Source organism: Copadichromis virginalis, linkage group LG18 (genome assembly GCF_057382275.1).
Source record: "Copadichromis virginalis isolate Kocher_CV1m ecotype Utaka linkage group LG18, C_Virginalis_male_GT1.1, whole genome shotgun sequence".
Classification (NCBI taxonomy): domain Eukaryota; kingdom Metazoa; phylum Chordata; class Actinopteri; order Cichliformes; family Cichlidae; genus Copadichromis; species Copadichromis virginalis.
The window spans coordinates 24,494,636-24,515,095 of NC_140635.1; the positions used below are offsets into that span (position 1 = coordinate 24,494,636).

General features: G+C 39.0%; 1 protein-coding gene across 1 annotated transcript; it reads right to left on the reverse strand.

Moving 5' to 3' along the window:
• On the reverse strand, positions 1–20,354 carry slc25a36a (solute carrier family 25 member 36a). The gene is made up of 7 exons (XM_085440318.1): positions 20,289–20,354; positions 17,840–18,004; positions 15,709–15,786; positions 11,289–11,389; positions 6,474–6,540; positions 6,066–6,355; positions 1–2,922 (listed from the first exon to the last, which is right to left on the reverse strand). The coding sequence occupies exons 1-7, from the start codon at positions 20,327–20,329 to the stop codon at positions 2,729–2,731; spliced, it is 936 nt and encodes a 311-aa protein (XP_085296444.1). The 5' UTR covers positions 20,330–20,354; the 3' UTR covers positions 1–2,728.
• Between the last annotated feature and the right edge of the window lie 106 nt (positions 20,355–20,460).

Here is a 20,460-nt window from a genome sequence, read left to right on the forward strand (position 1 = left end):
TTTAGTTGCAAATGAATGTTTATTTAATTTTGCTTTAAAAAACAAAAACAAACATTTTCATGACTGAACTGGAAAAGAACAAGCTTCAAGCTGGGTTTTCAGTAAACCCAACTTGAGTCTGCATTCTGACCGAGCACACAGGCTAGAGACAATAAATTGCATTCAGCCTTTGAAATTAGAGGTAACAAAATGTAAATGTTTGCACTGTTTGTCCAGTTGTCTGAAGAAAAACAGCTAGTTAGTGTTTTTAGGAAAAACATGGGATGTTAAAATTGGTTAGCATGTTTTGATTTGTTTTGTTTAATTAGGGGGAGGGGCTGCAACTCAGTGGAGACTAAATATCAATAACAAGTTACAACACTTCAGTTTGCCTCTGAAATGATGCTGCAACTCAAATGAGGGAAATGAGTGTTCAAGAACACAATGCATCAATTATTAGATTTTCTTTTCTTTTAACTGGAGAAAAATACTTTGGGGAAAAGCACAGTGCTTTGTTAAACTTGACATAATTCTGTATGCAAGGGAAATTCTGATTAAAGCTTAAACACAATTTGAAAGATAATAAGTGCCAAATTTTACCAAAAGGTCATCTTTTCGTGAACCTCTTCAAGTGGTCAGTTAAACGGGCAACTTCACAGTCTCACCAATAAACCTTTCCCGTAACAAAATTTGTAATCATCCTACGCAGCAATGGTACCATCACAGAAAGATGATTCCAGTTTTTAAGCTCACAATAAATTAACTTCCATTTTTATATTCTTAAAAAAAAAAAAAACAAAAAAAAACTGAGGAGAACCAAACAAAATCTGATAGAAGGTACGAAACAATGTAAACAGACCAAATGACAGAAACATCCAAACGTTGCAAACTGGAACACTTTGATGGAGGACAAAACAATACTGTGGCTCATATGCTTACATTTTGTATTGGTTGAGCAGCTTTTGGAAACTACGTGTAAGCGCGACAGCTTACAGCAACACACAAACACAAGAAAAATCAGTCAAGCAACATCAATATTCATGTCAAAGCCATGAAAACAATCATTTGCTAATGCAAACTACAGCATGATCAGAAACGGGTCTAAGGGTGGGGAAAAAAAGGAAAAAAATTTGATATGCATACACAGTATCTATATTATTTACAAACATGTGGACATCCTTCACAACTACAGACAACTCTTAACTGTACAATAGATCTGCTCTAGGAACAGTTGCGCAAAATACCATTTTGATATACAGTAATACTTTTTTTCCTTTACAATGTACAAGTTTAACCTGTCCACACAATAAAAATGCAAAGCACAAGCCTAAAAGGCCACAAAAGTGCATGTTATCGGGTCGGTTGGAAGCCACTGGAAGCAAGCACTGGAATGAAAGTGGGAATGAAAGCTCCCAGTATCATAAAGGAGATTCTCCGTACTCCAAACCAGTGTCTTGCAGGATTAATAGTTAGTGGAGGGAGATCTGGAGTAGTTATTATTTATTATACATGCAGGCGCAAAGGCCTGCAAATGCACGGACACACAGATCATGTAAATTGTTCAAACACACACACACACAAACATAAAGACACACTCACGTACAAACAGGCTATGGGGTGATAAAACTCCATCACTCTGCTCCGACTCCAATATTTCCCCGAACCGTCACATTATATTCAAGTAGCAACGCTAATAGAAGATACTTGGTACCTTTTGTTGCGTTGCATGCTTCACGTCAGAAACAGGACACGTTGGTCTCGTGTTTTTATCCAAGATTTTTAAGCCCTAAGCAGTGACCGGAGACAAAAGTTGGCCTTGGAAACAATCGGATTTCAATTTTTACCAAATAGTGCACTAGTAAGACCGCCTAAGACTAAAAACTCACAATTTCAAAGAAAGTGATCCCAATCAACACCCAGATTTATCGTGTTTATACCTTTGCCCATGCTTCATGCCCCTAACAAGTTAAATAATTTCAGCTGGGTGGTAGTTGTGAACAACGACGATACAAACAAGCGACACTGAAACGGTGAAGGCCACCTTCAGCAAAAACATGTCACCACCAGGCACTGCGTCACAGAGGAATAAAACACTGAATGGAGGCCAGCGTTTTGACATAGTCTTCATCAACACTGACTAGTGTCACAGTCACGTGCTCAAGTGACAGTCACTATCACAAGCTCATCATTGTGTTTCATTGTATTTGGCCAGTTTCTGCATGGCTGTGTGTGAGATTCAGGCCCTCTAGGGGACATAGGAGGAGAATGCTTGAAGCCACGCTCTCTGTAGTGCAACAGTGTGTGGCTCAGGGGACGTCTTTACATCATACGAACTTTCCTTCTAACATTCTGCCTCAGCTGCTAGTCAGTTAATCGTACCGGGGTATCACAGCACTAAGGCAAGTGCAGACTAAACATACCAAACAGAGATTTTTGGATTACTCAAAGTGACCTACATTTAGTTTCCATCTGTCTTGTCAAGTTGAATTGCCTCCAAGCACTCTCCTCCCACGGTATCTCTACAAAAGTTTAAAAAAAAAAGAAGTTTATCTTCTGTCTAAAGAGAAGGATGCCAGCTAAATCCTTTCTGTTAAGTCCACTGAACACTGCATAAACTTTGAGTTGTGTCTTCGGGTTTCCTTTAATCTTCATTTTGACGTTTCATAGCCACTGTTTCCAGCAAAAGGTCATCTTTCTCAGTCACTTAACGGTCTCCATGTTTAAACAGAGCAGAGACATTCACGATAGGCTAACAGCCAAGTAGATAGACCACCACCTCATATGTGCACATCATGATGGCCGTGTTGGGAATCTGTCTGACGAGATGAGTGGTTAGGCCGCGGTACAGCGCCCGGTATCCCTCTTCCTTGGGTACTGTGAGCAGAGTGTGGAAGAAGGAGCGGTACTTGCTGCCTTCCTCTCGTAGTCGTGTGCGGATCACCTCTGCAATTAGAGAAGAAGAAGAAACTTGAGTTACATATTCTACTGGCTACTGGCTCTGTCAGGCTTTGCCTCTGAGTGTTGTGTAATTTCCCATTCATGAGACACACCAAGTTGAATTTCTCCAAAGTTAAGACAGGATACTAATGATTTCCAATCTAATACATTTCACCTATCCTTTAAAAATACTAATAATGTTCCATTTGTACCAACAAATGGCAAGAAAAAACTAAACCAGTTATCAGACTAACTACAGTCTAAATCTTGTCCAAGTACAGAAAAGCCTTATATTTATTTCTACATTTTGCGATAGAGCTTCATGTTTATTGTGCAACAATTACAAAATATAAATAATCCACAACATTGCACTCAGCTTTGGCATAACATGTTTTTTCTGAATGAGTCCCTGGTGCCGTACAGTGGGGCAAAAAAGTATTTAGTCAGCCACCGATTGTGCAAGTTCCCCCACTTAAAATGATGACAGAGGTCAGTAATTTGCACCAGAGGTACACTTCAACTGTGAGAGACAGAATGTGAAAAAAAAAAAAAAAAAAAAAAAAAAATCCATGAATCCACATGGTAGGATTTGTAAAGAATTTATTCGTAAATCAGGGTGGAAAATAAGTATTTGGTCACCTCAAACAAGGAAAATCTCTGGCTCTCACAGACCTGTAACGTCTTCTGTAAGAAGCTTTTCTGTCCCCCACTCGTTACCTGTATGAATGGCACCTGTTTGAACTCATCATCTGTATAAAAGACACCTGTCCACAGCCTCAAACAGTCAGACTCCAAACTCTGCCATGGCCAAGACCAAAGAGCTTTCGAAGGACACCAGGAAAAGTATTGTAGACCTGCACCAGACTGGGAAGAGTGAATCTACAATAGGCAAGCAGCTTGGTGTGAAAAAATCAACTGTGGGAGCAATCATCAGAAAATGGAAGACATACAAGACCACTGATAATCTCCCTCGATCTGGGGCTCCACGCAAGATCTCATCCCGTGGGGTCAAAATGATCATGAGAACGGTGAGCAAAGATCCCAGAACCACACGGGGGGACCTGGTGAATGACCTGCAGAGAGCTGGGACCAAAGTAACAAAGGTCACCATCAGTAACACACTACAACGGCAGGGAATCAAATCCCGCAGTGCCAGACGTGTTCCGCTGCTGAAGCCAGTGCATGTCCAGGCCCGTCTGAAGTTTGCCAGAGAGCACATGGATGATACAGCAGAGGATTGGGAGAATGTCATGTGGTCAGATGAAACCAAAGTAGAACTTTTTGGTATAAACTCAACTCGTCGTGTTTGGAGGAAGAAGAATACTGAGTTGCATCCCAAGAACACCATACCTACTGTGAAGCATGGGGGTGGAAACATCATGCTATGGGGCTGTTTTTCTGCCAAGGGGACAGGACGACTGATCCGTGTTAAGGACAGAATGAATGGGGCCATGTATCGTGAGATTTTGAGCCAAAACCTCCTTCCATCAGTGAGAACTTTGAAGATGAAACGAGGCTGGGTCTTCCAACATGACAATGATCCAAAACACACCGCCCGGGCAACAAAGGAGTGGCTCCGTAAGAAGCATTTGAAAGTCCTGGAGTGGCCTAGCCAGTCTCCAGACCTCAACCCCATAGAAAATCTGTGGCGGGAGTTGAAAGTCCCCGTTGCTCGGCGACAGCCCCAAAACATCACTGCTCTCGAGAAGATCTGCATGGAGGAATGGGCCAAAATACCAGCTACTGTGTGTGCAAACCTGGTAAAGACCTATAGTAAACGTTTGACCTCTGCTATTGCCAACAAAGGTTATGTTACAAAGTATTGACTTGTATTTTTGTTATTGACCAAATACTTATTTTCCACCCTGATTTACGAATAAATTCTTTACAAATCCTACCATGTGGATTCATGGATTTTTTTTTTTCACATTCTGTCTCTCACAGTTGAAGTGTACCTCTGGTGCAAATTACGGACCTCTGTCATCATTTTAGGTGGGGGAACTTGCACAATCGGTGGCTGACTAAATACTTTTTTGCCCCACTGTATATAACCATCCAATATTAGTCCAAGACTGAAAATAATTCCCAGTGACCACAGCTTTTGCCCCCTGTTTGAGTAATGGTACAGACTGCATGTTTAATTTACAGCATGTTAAAAACAGGGTTCTTATTTTGGTTCCAACAACTGGAAACTATTTAAAATAAAAGAACTAAAAACATAAATAGATAATTAACTTTATGCATTTGTTATTTACACATCCGCCTCAGTTGTAAGTGCTGAAATTTACTGAACTAAAAGTCTGCCCTCGGGATCCATTTGTAAAGATTACTTCTTTGCTGGGAATAAATATTCTTAAGGCTGAACCACAAACAGTAGCTGTGTCCCAAAACCTAGGTCACATCCTTCGGAGGCTGTGAAATAGGACGGTCTAGCCTTCAGATTTGTGTCACCGCTGTCTCGGTGGAGTTTAATACACTCAGCCGTCTGCTCCTTGCTATCTAAAATATAACAGGGCACTGCTGTAAATTCTTGACCATCTCATACTTCTGTTTAATCAGTTTTCTGTTTGTTTGTTTATTCAGCTGTGTGAAAACTCCAGAGGAACCCACCCGAGGGATTAATAAAGTTTATACGTTTTTATAAGTTTTATTTAACCCCCGGCTAGCTATCGATCTGGTGGGTAACAGAGATCTCCAAAAATGTCAGAGCACTTTTGCAAATATGTGATGTCTTGATAAACCAAGCAGATATTTGAGGTTTACACAGCTACATTCTCGCCTGAAAATATGTTAAAAGTTTATTTTGTGACCCAGAAAGGGTAATAAGAGTAATATTAAAACTAAGGAGCTGCCGCCATATTTGGAAACTGGAACTGGCTGGGCTGCGCGATGAACGAAGGATACAGCCGACCCATCCTTCAAATCTGGGGAAAAGGAGGACGCATTTGTCAGCCGCATTCGGAGGAGTCTACGAATTGGGACAGCCTTCGTTGCGTCGCTGTGACATAATTGGTCTACAATTGCGGCCTCAGGAGGATGCAGCCTATGTTTTGGGACACAGCTAGTATGAGGAAGGGTACAATAGAAGTATTAAATATTAAGACCTTTATCCTTTGACTACAACATATGAAAGTGAGTGAGAAGATTACCATGAGGATAGGCGATGGAGGTGGCACAGGTCTTGGAGGTGGCAGCTGCAAGCATCATCCCCACAAAGTCAGAGGCATCTTTGACAGATTCCTCCTCTTCGTCCATGCTGGCCTGAGCCTTGTACTCAAGCCATTTTCGCTTGATAGTTTCATAGATGACAAAATGGATAACAGTCTCAGAGATGCCAGCGTATGAGGCTGACATACCTCTGTAGAAACCTCGTAAGCCATCCATCTGGTACACTCGTCGTATGCACTCAAAAGCACTCATACGCCGCTCGCCACGATTCCTGCCATCACACAGACACTTTCAATTAAAATTAAATAACTTTTAGAATAATTTACTCTCATTAGTTTAACAACGCATTTTTCCATCATTTTTACACTTATCAGAAAAATCCTCCTCACCTGGAGTCCAGCTGCAGACGGGTTTTAATCAGCCAGATGGGATTGGTGGCTGTGATGGCGGTGAACCCTGGCAAATTTAGAAGAGGTCAGAGGTTCAGACACAGGCAGAGACACTCATTGTAAGAACACATTAAAATAAACTAGATTAAGCTACACGGTACAAATACAGTGAGAAAGCACTTCAGGAAACAGGATCAACTGGCTGAGGTGTTTAAATGAATCTCATTACAAGTCTTACGTAAAATACATCGATATCATTAATTCAGACAACAGTATAACAATTAAATCTGAATTTTTTAAAAATATTTTGAGTTACAGACACAAAAAACATCTAATCTGTTAACTTATTGATCCTCTTCATATGAAATGCTACTCAAGTGCATATAAACAACAGGTAAACAGTTCTCCTTTTGAAGTAAAAGATCTCAGATAACAGTGCATGAAGGCAGCAGCTTTCAGCTATGACTGTCTAGATATTTTTTTTATGTATGGATCTGGATAAAAACTAACTGCAAACAGCAGCAAATGTAGGCAAGCAGCAAACTCATTTTAGGCCTTTACATGTGGCTGATAAATGAATAAGTTTGTAATTAGAACTTATCCTCAAACGTTTTTATTAACATAGCATTACACACATCACCTTAATCAGTGTTTACAAACAAATCTACCCATACAGAAATAAACATCACAACACAATAGGTTTGACCCTTAGCTTTGATTAGTCTCTAGATTTTCTACAATGGTTAGCAATGCTCATTTAGTCTTGGTCCCTAAAAACACACGTTCTTTATATTTATTCTAATATGAACCAGTGGTTAACTTGACTGGACACTACAGACAGGTTGTAGGCCATATACTAGCACAGCTAGCACAACTACCGCATAGTGAAGAAAAATGTTGTCTAAAGGAGATTCTTTAATTATTTACTAGTGGAAAGTCACTGCTAGGAAGTCTAAAGTGTAACCGTTACTTTTTAATCGTGGTGAGTAAACCCTGTTTCACTATCTGCCTGCCAACACACTTGGTAGATGTTAGCTTAATTTGTAACTGATCGCAACTATTCTTGATCAGTAGAAATGCTAGATAATGTACAGTAAAGCAAAGCTTGCTGTGTATAGTATAAAGCTAATTAATCTGCACTTTGTATCATTACGAAATGACACAAAGTCTCTTTAAAAGTCTGTGCTAAACGGATGTACCAGTGAGAAGTAAAACATGGCCTTTTGCAGAAAACAGCTAAGACCAGGGCAAGGCTATGAAGAGACCTCAGTCACGTCTAGTGTATCGATGCAGCAGAGACCTATGTTAAGGCAACTGCATGAAGAAGAAAGGATTACACAGGTCTGTTGAAGAGAAGAGGAGAACAAAAGGAGGAAGAAGAAAAAAAGGAGGAAGTAGAATGAAGTAGCTTCTATGGCGTGTACTCACGAGGGAGGGGCAAAGCTCCTCCAGCTCCTCCCCGCTGCAGCTAGTAGCCTGCAGATATGGGGGGCTCAGATGGCGGGGATGTCCCACCCAATCACGCAGGGGTGAAAGCTTTACAGTAAAGCCCTAAAATAGACACAGGCTTTTCTGTACCACAGTCACACACAAGCAGCAGTCACATCCACCCCAAATCCCACCAACCACCCACATCAACCCACTTTCTGAAGTAGATGGAGAAGAGATGGGGGGTGAAGGACTCATACCACCCCCCATCTTTCACCAAACTATGATCCCAACTCTGTGCCCCAACCCGTATAATTTACCCATCTTTAAACTGCTTTAATTTGTGTTACATTTTTATTACTTTTACTTTATCCCCACTTTTTGCAGTAAAGAAGACGACTAATCAGAGGCCCAAACCAATCCAAGCCTCCAGCTCTATCTCATGAGAGCAAGCTAAAAATCACAAGAACACAAAGACATAAAAAAAATAAACTGGAGAGGTATTCCTTATAACCATTGAGCCAATATCAGTTTTTAACCTAAACTCCTTGTCTGAAAATAAAAGAGGCCGGTGGAAATGCTAACCTTGCCGTTCAGTGTAACAGACTCAAACACTTTATGTGACAGGGATAAAGAGAATGAAGAAACTTTGTATGAATATGTGATAAGAATGAAGTGACTGATGACAATGAAATAATGGATGGAAATCAAAAGGACAATCCTTAACTTACAGATGTGGTGTGCTAGCATAATACACTCGATATTTCAACCACAACGCAGAATGTGTGCATGAATATGGGTGACAGGAGAAAGACCACCAGGACTTTATTTCCAGCTTTTACCTCGATGAGGAAACGGCGCATGCTATACCAGCGGGAGTGCATTAAGTCACCATTTACTTCAATGACACAGAGCAGTTAATCTTTAGTCTAAAACTGTATCAACTCACAATATTTGACTATTTGTTCAAGTGTTAAATTTCTAACAACATAATAATGATTATATTTTATGTAAATTTAAAAACAAAAAGTGTGTTCTTGGGCTCAGCAGGCCACCAGGCACATGGAAACGCTGCCGCATGTTGTATATTATGAGCCTTCAATACTCAAATAATCCCTGTGCAATTTTTCCTGAGGGGTTTGACCTACATTCAGGGACAGCAGCATGCTTTAGATTAACTGCTGAAGTCTAAAGCTGTTCTTCCACACATGCACTGCAGCCGTGAAGTTTTGTAGAACAAAAATATCACAGTCGACTCCCACAAATATCAGGTAGACCACACTAAGAATTACAGTAGTGAGAGTGCTTATGAAGCAGATCATATGAGTTCATATGTTAAAATAGCTTAAGTAAAGAAATGGGATTTGAATCCATACAAAAAGTTCCCATTGCAGGAGCAGTGAAGCTATAAAAGACATCGACTTCACAAAGTTAGTTTATAAAACTGAGCACGAATTCACAGCATCAGTATCAATTAACTGTCCCTGAGGTTTTGGCATTGACCACCGCATTAAATCTATTACTGATAAGCACTGATAATCTTAGAGACAATAAAGATGAAAAAGCGAGAGAGGGATACGTTTAGTATCATAGCAAAACATTTGTGTAGTGACACAACAATTTGTCCACATTAAAACATCTGAAATTTTTAAAGCTAGTTTTTAAGCACTTGCGTGGTAACAGTCAGACTGTATTTATATCCTTACCTGCATTTCTTTGAGATTTACAAGAGAAATTTATGCAACTGTTATAAGTATGAAAAAGACTAAACACCAAGGTCCATCTCTTTCTATGTGCGTTGATGTGTTCCCGTTTTATCACTTACATGTGTATGTTTTCACTGCATTTTATCCACAATAATGAATTTATCTTTAAGTGGTGCCAATACTGATGGGGTTAAACTGCTAAGGCAATTAACTGTCTTCAGGAAATTCAACTAATTTAACAAGTAAACACATGAAATGTGAAAATACCATCAGTCCAGTTCTCCTTGGAAAGAAATGACTGAAGCACTCAGTGTTGATGAATGATGACAAAACACAAAATGAAAAACACACCGAGTGCAGCCTTCTGTGGCAGTGACAAGGTTAGCATTTCGTTTGTGCTGACAACAAAAACTGTCATTACTTTAGCTTTAATGTATTGATGAAACACGTTAAAAGGGGAGGGGGAGGTGTGTGTTAAGATTAAGGAATAATAAACTTCATCATGAATCTAAAACTACACACCAGCAGCAAACACCTGCTGTAAGCAATGCTAATACCATTAAAAATGAATAACCATTATGAATTTAATTAGAAAAATCACCATGGTTTTCATCATACCAGTGTAAAGAAATGGGGTGCTACCTGACGTGTCCGCCCGAGTGCCAGGGGCCCCGGTTGACCTTTGGGGGCCGTGTTCTCTTCTCTATACACACACAGAGCAAAGGGGAGGGGGGCCCAGACCACACTGTTTAAGTAACAACTGGGATGTTAAACCATTTACAGTGTCCTCTGGAGAGGCCTCAAAATTAAAGAATTTAATAAAACAGAAAACAAAAAAAAGAGAGGAAAAAAGGGCGAGGAGGGGATTCAAAACAAAAAACTTTAACGAAGTACATGAGGGACAGCGGGGCTAAGAGAAGAGGAAAGCACAACCCAAACTTTGAGGACCGTAACATTTTTCTCTTTTGTATAACAGATAAAACCAAATACAGATCAGCAGTTAGGGAATTGCAGCCTGAAATGTTTCATCTGGTATGGGTACATGAAATTCTGGCACTGCTGATATCAGGATTTGTCTCCTCAACTATTCGGGGACTATCAAGGCTACCATGGAGAGATAAGATACTGCATTATCGGCCCAGTTTAGTTACAGAAAGGATTGTTTGCAAAGAAGCTGATATGTAATAAAAGATGTGATAAGAACCTTTCACCTCTTACAGATTCAAGGTCCCCTTAAAGTAGAGGATGAACTCTGAAATATTGTAGAAACTGCAGTATTTAAGACATGAATAACTCATCGCGACATACACAATAATCAAGGTTATTTCGATCCCAAGAGGCTTAAATTGTGCTTTCTGATAAATCAATGATTGTTTATATTAATATTTCTATACAAGAAATAGCTAAGTAATGCCGACTTAAAAACAGACATTATCAGTTAGCTTTAGCATGCGTCAGGTCTGGGGGAAGGGTGGTGTCTGGGATACTTAAATTGTACAAAATAAAAAAAATAATGAAAGTTGTTTGATAGAGAAAAACTAAATAATTCTTTTTTCTTTCTTTTTTTTATAAATAAAACCCATCAGTAAGAAACACTGCCCAGGCAGACTGACAAACAGTCAGACAGGCAGATAAAAAAGACAGACAGACAGAAAGGGGGAGGGGAAGGAGCAATCATTACCTGCCATCCCAGCCGACACCATATGCACCTGGGTAGAGTCTGGCTCCAGCACTCCATTAAGCTTCTCCTTGGCTGTCGAGTAGGCCGCAAAGTATATCGCCCTGTGTGACGATTAAAACGGAAGAGAGAGAGAACTTTAATTACTAAAAGACTCAGGAAAGGAAAGAAGTTAATGACGTGTCCAGGGAGTAAATATAAAACAAAAGCATACTAGCTGTGACTGTACCTGCAGAGCTATTTAATGTGTAAATGATTAACAAGTTAGCTATATTAAGTACAAACACATCATTTCAGTTGCACAAAATTAAATACTGCCCAAACTGAACATGGGGAACATGCAGTAAATTCAGCTAATTTTAAAACTATACAACACTATAAATAAAATCGGTGTTTTAAATTCTTGTGCTCCATTTAAAATGTCATTATACACATTTGTGAAGCTAGTTCTCGCACATAAAACCACAGAACAAAAAGGCGCACAATGGCTACTGCTGTCGGTAAATGGCATTTCTTATTTTCTTTGCTGACAGGCCAATAACAGCCAACAAGTCAAATACACATCAGTACTGATGTTCGGCTGATAAATACGTGCCTCTCTAGTGTGCACATGCACAAATGTCATGCTTTAGAAACAGATTTTTCCTCCCATGATTCTAGCTGCTCTTCTATAAATGAAATCATAGGATTTAATCAACACTGACTGGAATTAAACTCCGTGACCTCTGCTCTCAGCCCTCGTTCTGGATTTGAGAGCATGCATGCAAAATGTAATCACGCTGCTCTGCAGACGAATGATATGATTGGCTCTGAAAGCATGTATGCAGCTCACGAGCAAAGAGAGATTTTCGTGGTGCAAGCTGTGTAGAAATCGGGTCGAGTGTGTTGTTAATGAACGCCAGCAGCATGCCCGGTGGACTGTTGAGTGTCAGAGGCTTTGCAGCATCAGAGTGTCGTTTCGTAAATATCACAGCAGACAACAGCGCTGGAGTTCACACCTCCGCCTGCTGATAAATAAAGTAATAAGATGTTTCATTCAATTATACTAAAGTCGCTTGTTACAATTCTGCATATACAATTATTTTGTCGGACACTAATGGTGGCATTTTGATCAGTGTATTGTTTGTACTGTGAGCACTAATGAATCTGGCTGCTCTGAATAATGAGAGCAGCTCATAAATCCATTTTAAATTATTTATACTAACATTTCACCACGTTACAGCCAATGTAATTTGTTTTAAACTGCATCCTAATATGCTTCTCTACATTAATGGTTATGAATGAAAACAAAGTGAATAAAATTAGCTAAAAGCTATTCTTTATTCCCACAAAACACAAAGCAGTGGAACCCTAAAAATGGTTTCTTGAGGTAGTTTTTTTAATTTATTTTTATATATGGGTTAACTATTAACCACCATGTTTCCTGTTGTCATATCCTGTCTATAAAGCAGTGGAAAACCACATAATTTGCCAGCGAGTTCATCAGGTTCACCTCTTATGTGATAACATCCTCCTATAGCACTACTTCCTATAGCTGTCATGGCCAGCCATTTCAGTACAACAACACAGGACTGACAGACACAGATGCACTGGATGGACCTAAAGGGCAGACAAAGAGTGAAAGACCCACGAGAAGAGAAAGAGTATCATGAAATCATGACACAGACGATACGTAAAACTAACCAGAAAAGGAAGAAGACGTCGGCGGTGACACAGCAGTAACTACAGAGAACTAGAACGATCAGGGAGGGATTATACACAAACACAACTGCCTTAATTTAGAAACCTCATTTTAACAACAGCAGTGGCTGTCACATGATGAAAGCGTAACAGCTGGCCGGCGTCTGCTGCTGCTGCTTCACGGGAATTTGATTGACTGCATCCAGACGTTAGGGCAGATAAGCTAAGAATTAGGGAACCTTCTCATTTCCGCACAGATTTGAAGCACAGATTTCCATTGTGCTGCTGCTGTGATTGAGAGAAGTTTACATGCACATTCCTGGTCTTCCATTATTTCAGACATTCCTCAGTGTGAAAGCAACTGAATTACAGTCCTGTACTTTGTCTCACTTACTGCTTACATACTTATTAAATTGCAACATTTCAGTCAAACGAACCCTTATAAGGAGAAGCAGCTCGAGCTCAGCATACGTACAGTGTGCATTTATATACACAGGTAATGAGCACCTTGCATCCATGTGCATCAGCACTTGTATTCATAGGACCACAAATACCTCAGTAACATAAATCTGATGCTAGAGTAATTATAATGTCATATTTGATGAATAGCTTTTTTACTTTGTCCATTTTGAGTTTTTCGTATTGCTTTTTTCAGTTACTTTCTAGGTTTTCATGTTTCTGTTTATATCGACTAAAAATATGTAGCTTTAGTTTTTATTTGCTGTTTATTTATTTGTGTTTAGTTTCCTTAAAACCAATAATGTGAAGGGTCAGGAGCAAAATGTCAGCACAACATAAACAACACTTTGTTCAAGCAGCTAATTTAAAGTTGTGTAGGCATTCCAAGTCTCAATAAATAGAGGCGCCAAAGCCTCATGAGACCAGTTGTGTTGACGAATGTGACCACATTTTTAAAGCCTAAAAATAAAAAAGGTACATTCTGTATGTTTTAGTCCATTTTAGTTCGCTCTATGAGCACTCAAACCACTTCAGTTCTCATTCAGTCTAGTTTTATTTCCGTAGTTTTAGTCAACTATAACAAAACAGAAGGTAACATTCATCTAACATCTGTGAGGACAGAATACGTAAATCTGAATGCTACTTTTGAGAGTTTTTTTGAGAGCATATTATGCATGCACAATTAATCCCACTGCTCCTTTGTGTTATTGTATTTAAGCCTGAATGTGTTAAGACTTTGTGGTTTAAGCAAATAGAACAAACTGTAGAACATATGAAACTAAAGATCCAAGGTTGATGAAGCCAACTTTCTGATCACAAATTAACATGGAAACAACACACTGATTATATTACATTTCAAAGTGGTCAGTAATTCTTTATAAAACAAGTGATGTATTAATTTCTAATGCCCTGCAACATAATTCATTCTTCATTTATACTTCCTTACTTTTCTTACTGTGTGGAACATTGAGGATTGACTTAAATGAGAATAAATTCAACAGTTCTGTTACAGTAAAAGAGCAAAGTCTGGTTACTATGATCACACTTAACCACAGTGTCTAAGGTCCCACATTATGTATTTTAATTATTCTGTTTATTTATTTAATGCTTAAAGCAATAAAATTGCCCAAGTAATTTCTTGCATTAAAACAAATGCTCTACAAATATGTTTGAGGGTTATATTTGAGAACATTGTGGTTTGTTTGTTGTCGTTTTCTTCTTCTACTTGGAAATGAGGGCAGCTTTACTGATAACAACATAGGCCAGGCATATCCAAGTGCCACTTCAGCCTGAGCCTGTTCATTCACTATTTGTTATAAAGGCTGCAGATTTTATATGAGCTGTTTTACACTGTGTAAAATGCAAGCCTGAATAAAATAAATAAATAAATATCAGGTCACTGTATATAATGTTCACACAACTGGGCAACACTACAGCTCACCTGAACAACCGGGGGAAATATGCTGAAGGGCACTGCAGTGGCTCAGGTTGGAGTCCACTCCAGACTATTTCCTGTGTGTCATTGCCCCATTCTCTCTTTGCTTTTGTGTCTCCTCTACACTGTACTGTCAAATAAAGTCTGCAAATACTAAAAAGAAATCTTTAAAGAAAAATGACTGCTGTTGAATGATATTTCAATACATCATTTTGAACAAAGTTGTACTTCAGTTTTTGACTTGGTCATAATGAGTTTGTTATGGCTGATAACACTGTAACGTTTTAATAAATCAACAAAAATCAAAAAACCTTATTTGTCTTTTGGATTCTGAGACTTTTGAATTTATGTGATGCTGATGAAGAACAACATCGGCCTGAAGTATATGTGACGCTACTAATACTACTGGTTGACAGGCAACCCATTCTCAGTAGACAGATTGAGGCACTTACTATCTGTATTTCAGCAGTAAATAAGACAGCACACAGGAGTTAAATTTAACAGCTCAGCTGCTGCCCATAATACAGCCTGAAGACTTTCCCCCAGAAACATTGTCTCATAGAGTTTGATTAAACATGTCAAAATAAATTACACAGGCATGCCTTTAACCCGATAGCAGGGCAGTGCTAGTGCGGATGATACTGCTGCTAGCTAACTGCTTCTTACGCAAAAAAAAAAAAAAAAAAAAAAAAAATGAATTACTCATTCATGATGTTATGACACGCAAGATATGGAAGTGAAGGTTATTTCCCTTACTTTGGGCTCTGTTTCTGTGTTATTCCTAAAGAAATCGTAAAGCAGTTTTAACACACAACACTCCCACATTATTGCAGATAATACTGCACATACCTGGAAGGTGCCACACCTACAAGGTTAGGACCCAGTCCTCTGAAGAGTGAACGGGGTCCCTCTCTCTCTAGAATTAACCTGTCAAAAGAGCAAACATATGAGGAAATATTTCACTTTATAGTCAAAACACAACATGTACATTATTTAAACACTGGAGCATATTATACAGTGAATGGTTTAAAGATAACTCGTAATCTAAATTGTTTTCACATTTAATAACAGTTGTAAATTCATAATTACCACAAATCAGATTAAGCAGATTTGTTTCATGAAGTTAATTTAAACATGTTCAAAAAAATAAAAATAAAAAAATCCAGCAATAAGAAAAAAAAAAAAAGACATAGCTCGGATCCTACTGGAAGAAGTTAATTAGCTAAAAATAATTCTATTTATAGACTTTGCCTTTCTGCCCCACTTATGTGATTTCCTCATTTTATTATTTCATTATTAATCATTATGTTATCTGATTCTTCATTATTTATAGCAAATGGCACATCCTCTAGAAAGAAATGGGTCTAAAACCAGACAACACACGTGATTTGGAGTGAAGGTGTCCTCCGCCCTAAAAGGGATCTTGGCATGCACCACACTGCACGTTGACCCACTTTGACGTGTGTCCTCCCACCCCCCTCGTTAGCTATGCTGCAGTTCGTGCTTTCATCCTTCTCCACTCTGTACCATGAAATAGTGTTGCTGTACTTCTGCTGCAAGATGCTGCTTATTTTGAAGACAACACAAGAAGTTGACTTATGTTGCCACAACACCGACACAGAGCCCAAAACAATGTCCACATGAGCTGCAATCTCTTAGTCAACTGTTATTAAACAAAATCCTGACAGGAGCACTGCCTGACAGCAGACTAACATCCCAGACCTACTGTCAGAACAAATCGATTTTTAGGCTCATTGTTAAAGAACGTTATAGCTAACCCCACTAGTGACAAAACAAAACCTAGGGAACTGCAAAAGTGCAAGATCAGCATGTTGCCTGTGTAGCCTGCCAATTATAAATACTCTAAATATAAAAAGCATTTTATATTCCTGTGATACAGAACCAAACATAAGAGGCTTGTCAAATATAAAGGTATTTACAAAATAACTAACGGCACCATTCAGCAGTGGAAAATTCCACACACATCCACACACTTATGCATTATGTAAGAGTGACATGCTCTCTGACATGCTCTTGTATAGCAGCTTGCCAGGGTACAATAATAGAGGTCCATATTTATAAAGGCAAGCTGAATATTTACTTGCTAATCCTGCAGTGGTTAATGGTCATTACAAGTAGCCACATCAGCTTTCAGCAGGTTCTAAGCAAATGCTGAGTTCCCCTCTACTCTCACTCTTACTTCATCTTTCTGACAAAATTCCACTCTGCCCAATGACAAGATGACTTACATTTATATTGAAGAAAAAAAAAAAAAAAAAAAAAAAAAAAACCCACCTAAAAAACATGAACCATTCTTTGTGGATATCTTACATAAGTTTCAGAGAGAAAGTATCAAAAACAACAAAAGAGCTATAAGGTCAACATGAGGTTTAAATTATTGATTTTGTCTACAGATGTCAAAGAAAATAACCACTGAAACCAAAATGTTTATCTTCTTGTCTCAGTTAAAGTTGCTCTCTAAAATAAACAAACAAACAATCCACCAAAAAACAAAAAAGGCACTAATAACAACAATAACATCTATTAAAATAAGAAAGAAAAAGAAGTGCATTGGCAATCCAAATAAACTCACTCCCCAGGAAAGCCCAAGCATTCCTGAAGAAAATATTTTCAATTTGGAGCAACTTGACATCAGTTTGCAACTTACAGTGCACATATTAAAGGAACTGTGCAACAAGAAAAATCTGTTATCAGTGTTTCTGAGCCATTTCATAGTTTTGTTTGTTATTGCAGTGATGCAACGTTCCAGTAAGGAGTCATTTTATTAGAAGAAAATAACTCATTACATTAAAGTTACAATAATATGAGACGCACACACAGACCTTTTAAATGTAAGCAGCCAGCTAATGGACAAAATAATACTTAAACCAAGAAAAGACAACATTGAAGCCACATCATAACTGTTTATAATGTTAATTTCAGTGGATATCAATTAGGCACAGCTAATCTTTCTCCTTACTTGAGGCAGTGCAGAGGCCCCGGCGGGGAAACACGGGCAACACTGGCTCCGTTGACTGTGCTGAGCTGAACCTCAGAGACGTAGAGTGTAACGGAAGAGGACTGCAGCCTGGTCTTCACCACTTCCAGAGGACAAGTTAAAATGGCGCCCACTGTACCACCGCATCTAGTAAAGAAGCAGCAAGTATTGAGAAAAAAGTGACAAAATAGAACAGAAGCAAGACCAGGAAAAAAGTTTGCTGTGGCACCAAATATGTCCCCCCCAAAAACAAAACAAAACAACAAAAACAGCAAAAATCAAGTTATACTGACATAAGCCGAGTCACTTGAAACACTAATCAACAGAAACACAATCTGTTGTTCCCAAATTATCTGTGAGCATGGGCACATACACACACCGTGACCTGGTTTTGTGATATCCAAGATACTGACATTTCATGATTCATTTCAGAAGAAACTGACCGCAGCTCATTTGCTGAGTTTTGCCACCTGAGAAGCCCAGAATAAGAAGTCATCAAATTAGATCGTTGTTTAGCTCACTTGATAAACATAAACAAAAACCAAGTTGGTCACAAATACAAAAAACGTATATCCACTTTATATCATAACACATCAAGGTGTGCAAATATAACTGCATCACAACTGTTTTTTCCATCATACAAACATTTTTGGCGCCCACCAAACAGGTTTTGGCCTTCCCCCAAAGGAAAATCACCAGGCCTCTCAAAGTATTTAAATAAACACTATGTTTTTTAGTGTGAGGTTTAATTTAGTCAAACTTAGCCTATTTTTAGTCATCAAATGGGTTTGAAATTAATTAATTTACAGAGACCTTTTTGCACTAACCATGGGGATAAAGCGTGTTTATGTGCACACAAAACCAGGAAAAATCTCATGTGATATAAATTAGTGTATTATTTGATAATTCATACGCTATAGTGTCATTTTTGTTGATCCCCTCTGCATTCACCAAAGGCTCACTGCTTTCCACATATAGACAAAGCTTCAAAACCAAACCACCGCACAGCTGAAAAGTGCTTCCTGGTGATTGCAGTTGCAAGTTATAGAACTCGGCTAAAGGTTACAGAAGCCATGGCAGTGTGGTAGTATATGTTGACATCCTGGCAATGAATTCCTCTTGCTGCCGTCTCTTTTGAGCAGCACCAGCTATATTTACCTTTCAAAAGACCAACCCACATTCATGCTCAGAGGCAGCGGTGACCCTTGGCCTACTTTCTCAGCAACACTGGCTGTTGCATGTGTGCCTCTCTAATGCGAGGCTGTGGGAGGCAGCACTAGGCTGAGGCCTCCAGCTCAAGTTTTTGGGTAAAGCTGATTCAAAGTCTCTTGGGTAGTTCTCAGATTTAAAAGCAATAACAAGAGACATAAAGAAGTGCTGTGGCATGGTGGGATCACCCATTCTGAAAGTCACAGACTAAATGGGAAGATTAAAAAAAATTAACAAGTGAACTAAAACTAAAGACAATGGATTAAAACAAAAATCTATACTGGGCCAATCCACTTAAATGTCACATTTGTGCTTTCATTGTCCTTAATGAACTGGTTGTCAGGCCTCTTTACACAACTATGAATCAGAAGGATTGCTTTACTACCATGTGAGCTTCAACTTTAAGATTTGAACTACAAAATTCAAATGCTCTGTTACATAATGAAAAGCAGCAGAGAAATTAAATTTCACCAGTAAGTTTCTCTTTAAACCATACTTCCACCCAGAGCCAACACAAACTTCAAAGTGTTTTATTTTTTACATTTAATTAAGCCTTTTTTGATTAGATGGATATCAGCAAGACTGTAATCTAATGCTTTAACTGAACCGACAGAAAAGTGTGTGTGTGTGGGGGGGGGGGGGGGGGGGGTGTCTCAGTATGGATTAGATGTAAATGTTCATTTCATTTGGGAATACAGTAAAGAAATAATTTAATTGGATCCACATAGGTGAGCATTATGCAACTACTTCTTAAATTACAAAATAGCAGCAGAAAAATAAGCGTCAATGGCTGTTGTTGCAGATGCATTTGGTCAAGTCATTCAAGAGAAAGCTACAACGAGCCCGGAAATGAATTCCACTTGTCATCAAAATAAAAGGCTCTCACTTGTGCAGAAACAGCTGGCATTTAAAGGACGATGAAATAAGAGGCAAGCTGCTCTGTGCTGTCTGGGAATAACGAGCTCGAATGCGCTTTCTGGCACATTCACATGAATGCTTTCCAGCGACACTGGTCATATTTTACAGGTTAACCGGAAGTTCAACTAGAACCGTTTTTGACAGTCGCGTACGCACAACCGCCAAGGTTGGAAGGGCACGCACGCGCTGCCTTAAAAAATAAAAAATAAATGGCGAGTTAGCTAGATAAAGCAGACGGGGGTCATGTTTCAAAATATATATTTCAAATTAGGTAACATTGATAGGGGAAACTGATGTGGCTTACCCTCCAGCGAACAAATGAACCAGTGTGTCCCTTTGGGTCATTCTTTAGCATACCCTGCCAAGCAGCGCAGGGTAGTCAAAAAACGGCTCTTTCCCCCGTCCCCTCCCGGTGCTCTTTGCCTCTGAGAGGATGCGCAAGTCCACAGACAAACGACGTCGACGACTAACCAGCG

Bases quoted from the DNA above. Each gene is read 5' to 3' on its own strand.
- slc25a36a (XM_085440318.1), bottom strand. From the start codon at position 20,329: ATGACCCAAAGGGACACACTGGTTCATTTGTTCGCTGGAGG. The intron at 6,541-11,288 runs GTAATGATTGCT...TAAATTTGCCAG, and splicing joins GGTGTCGGCTGGGATGGCAG to GGTTCACCGCCATCACAGCC. The intron at 6,356-6,473 runs GTGAGGAGGATT...GTGTGATGGCAG, and splicing joins CGTCTGCAGCTGGACTCCAG to GAATCGTGGCGAGCGGCGTA.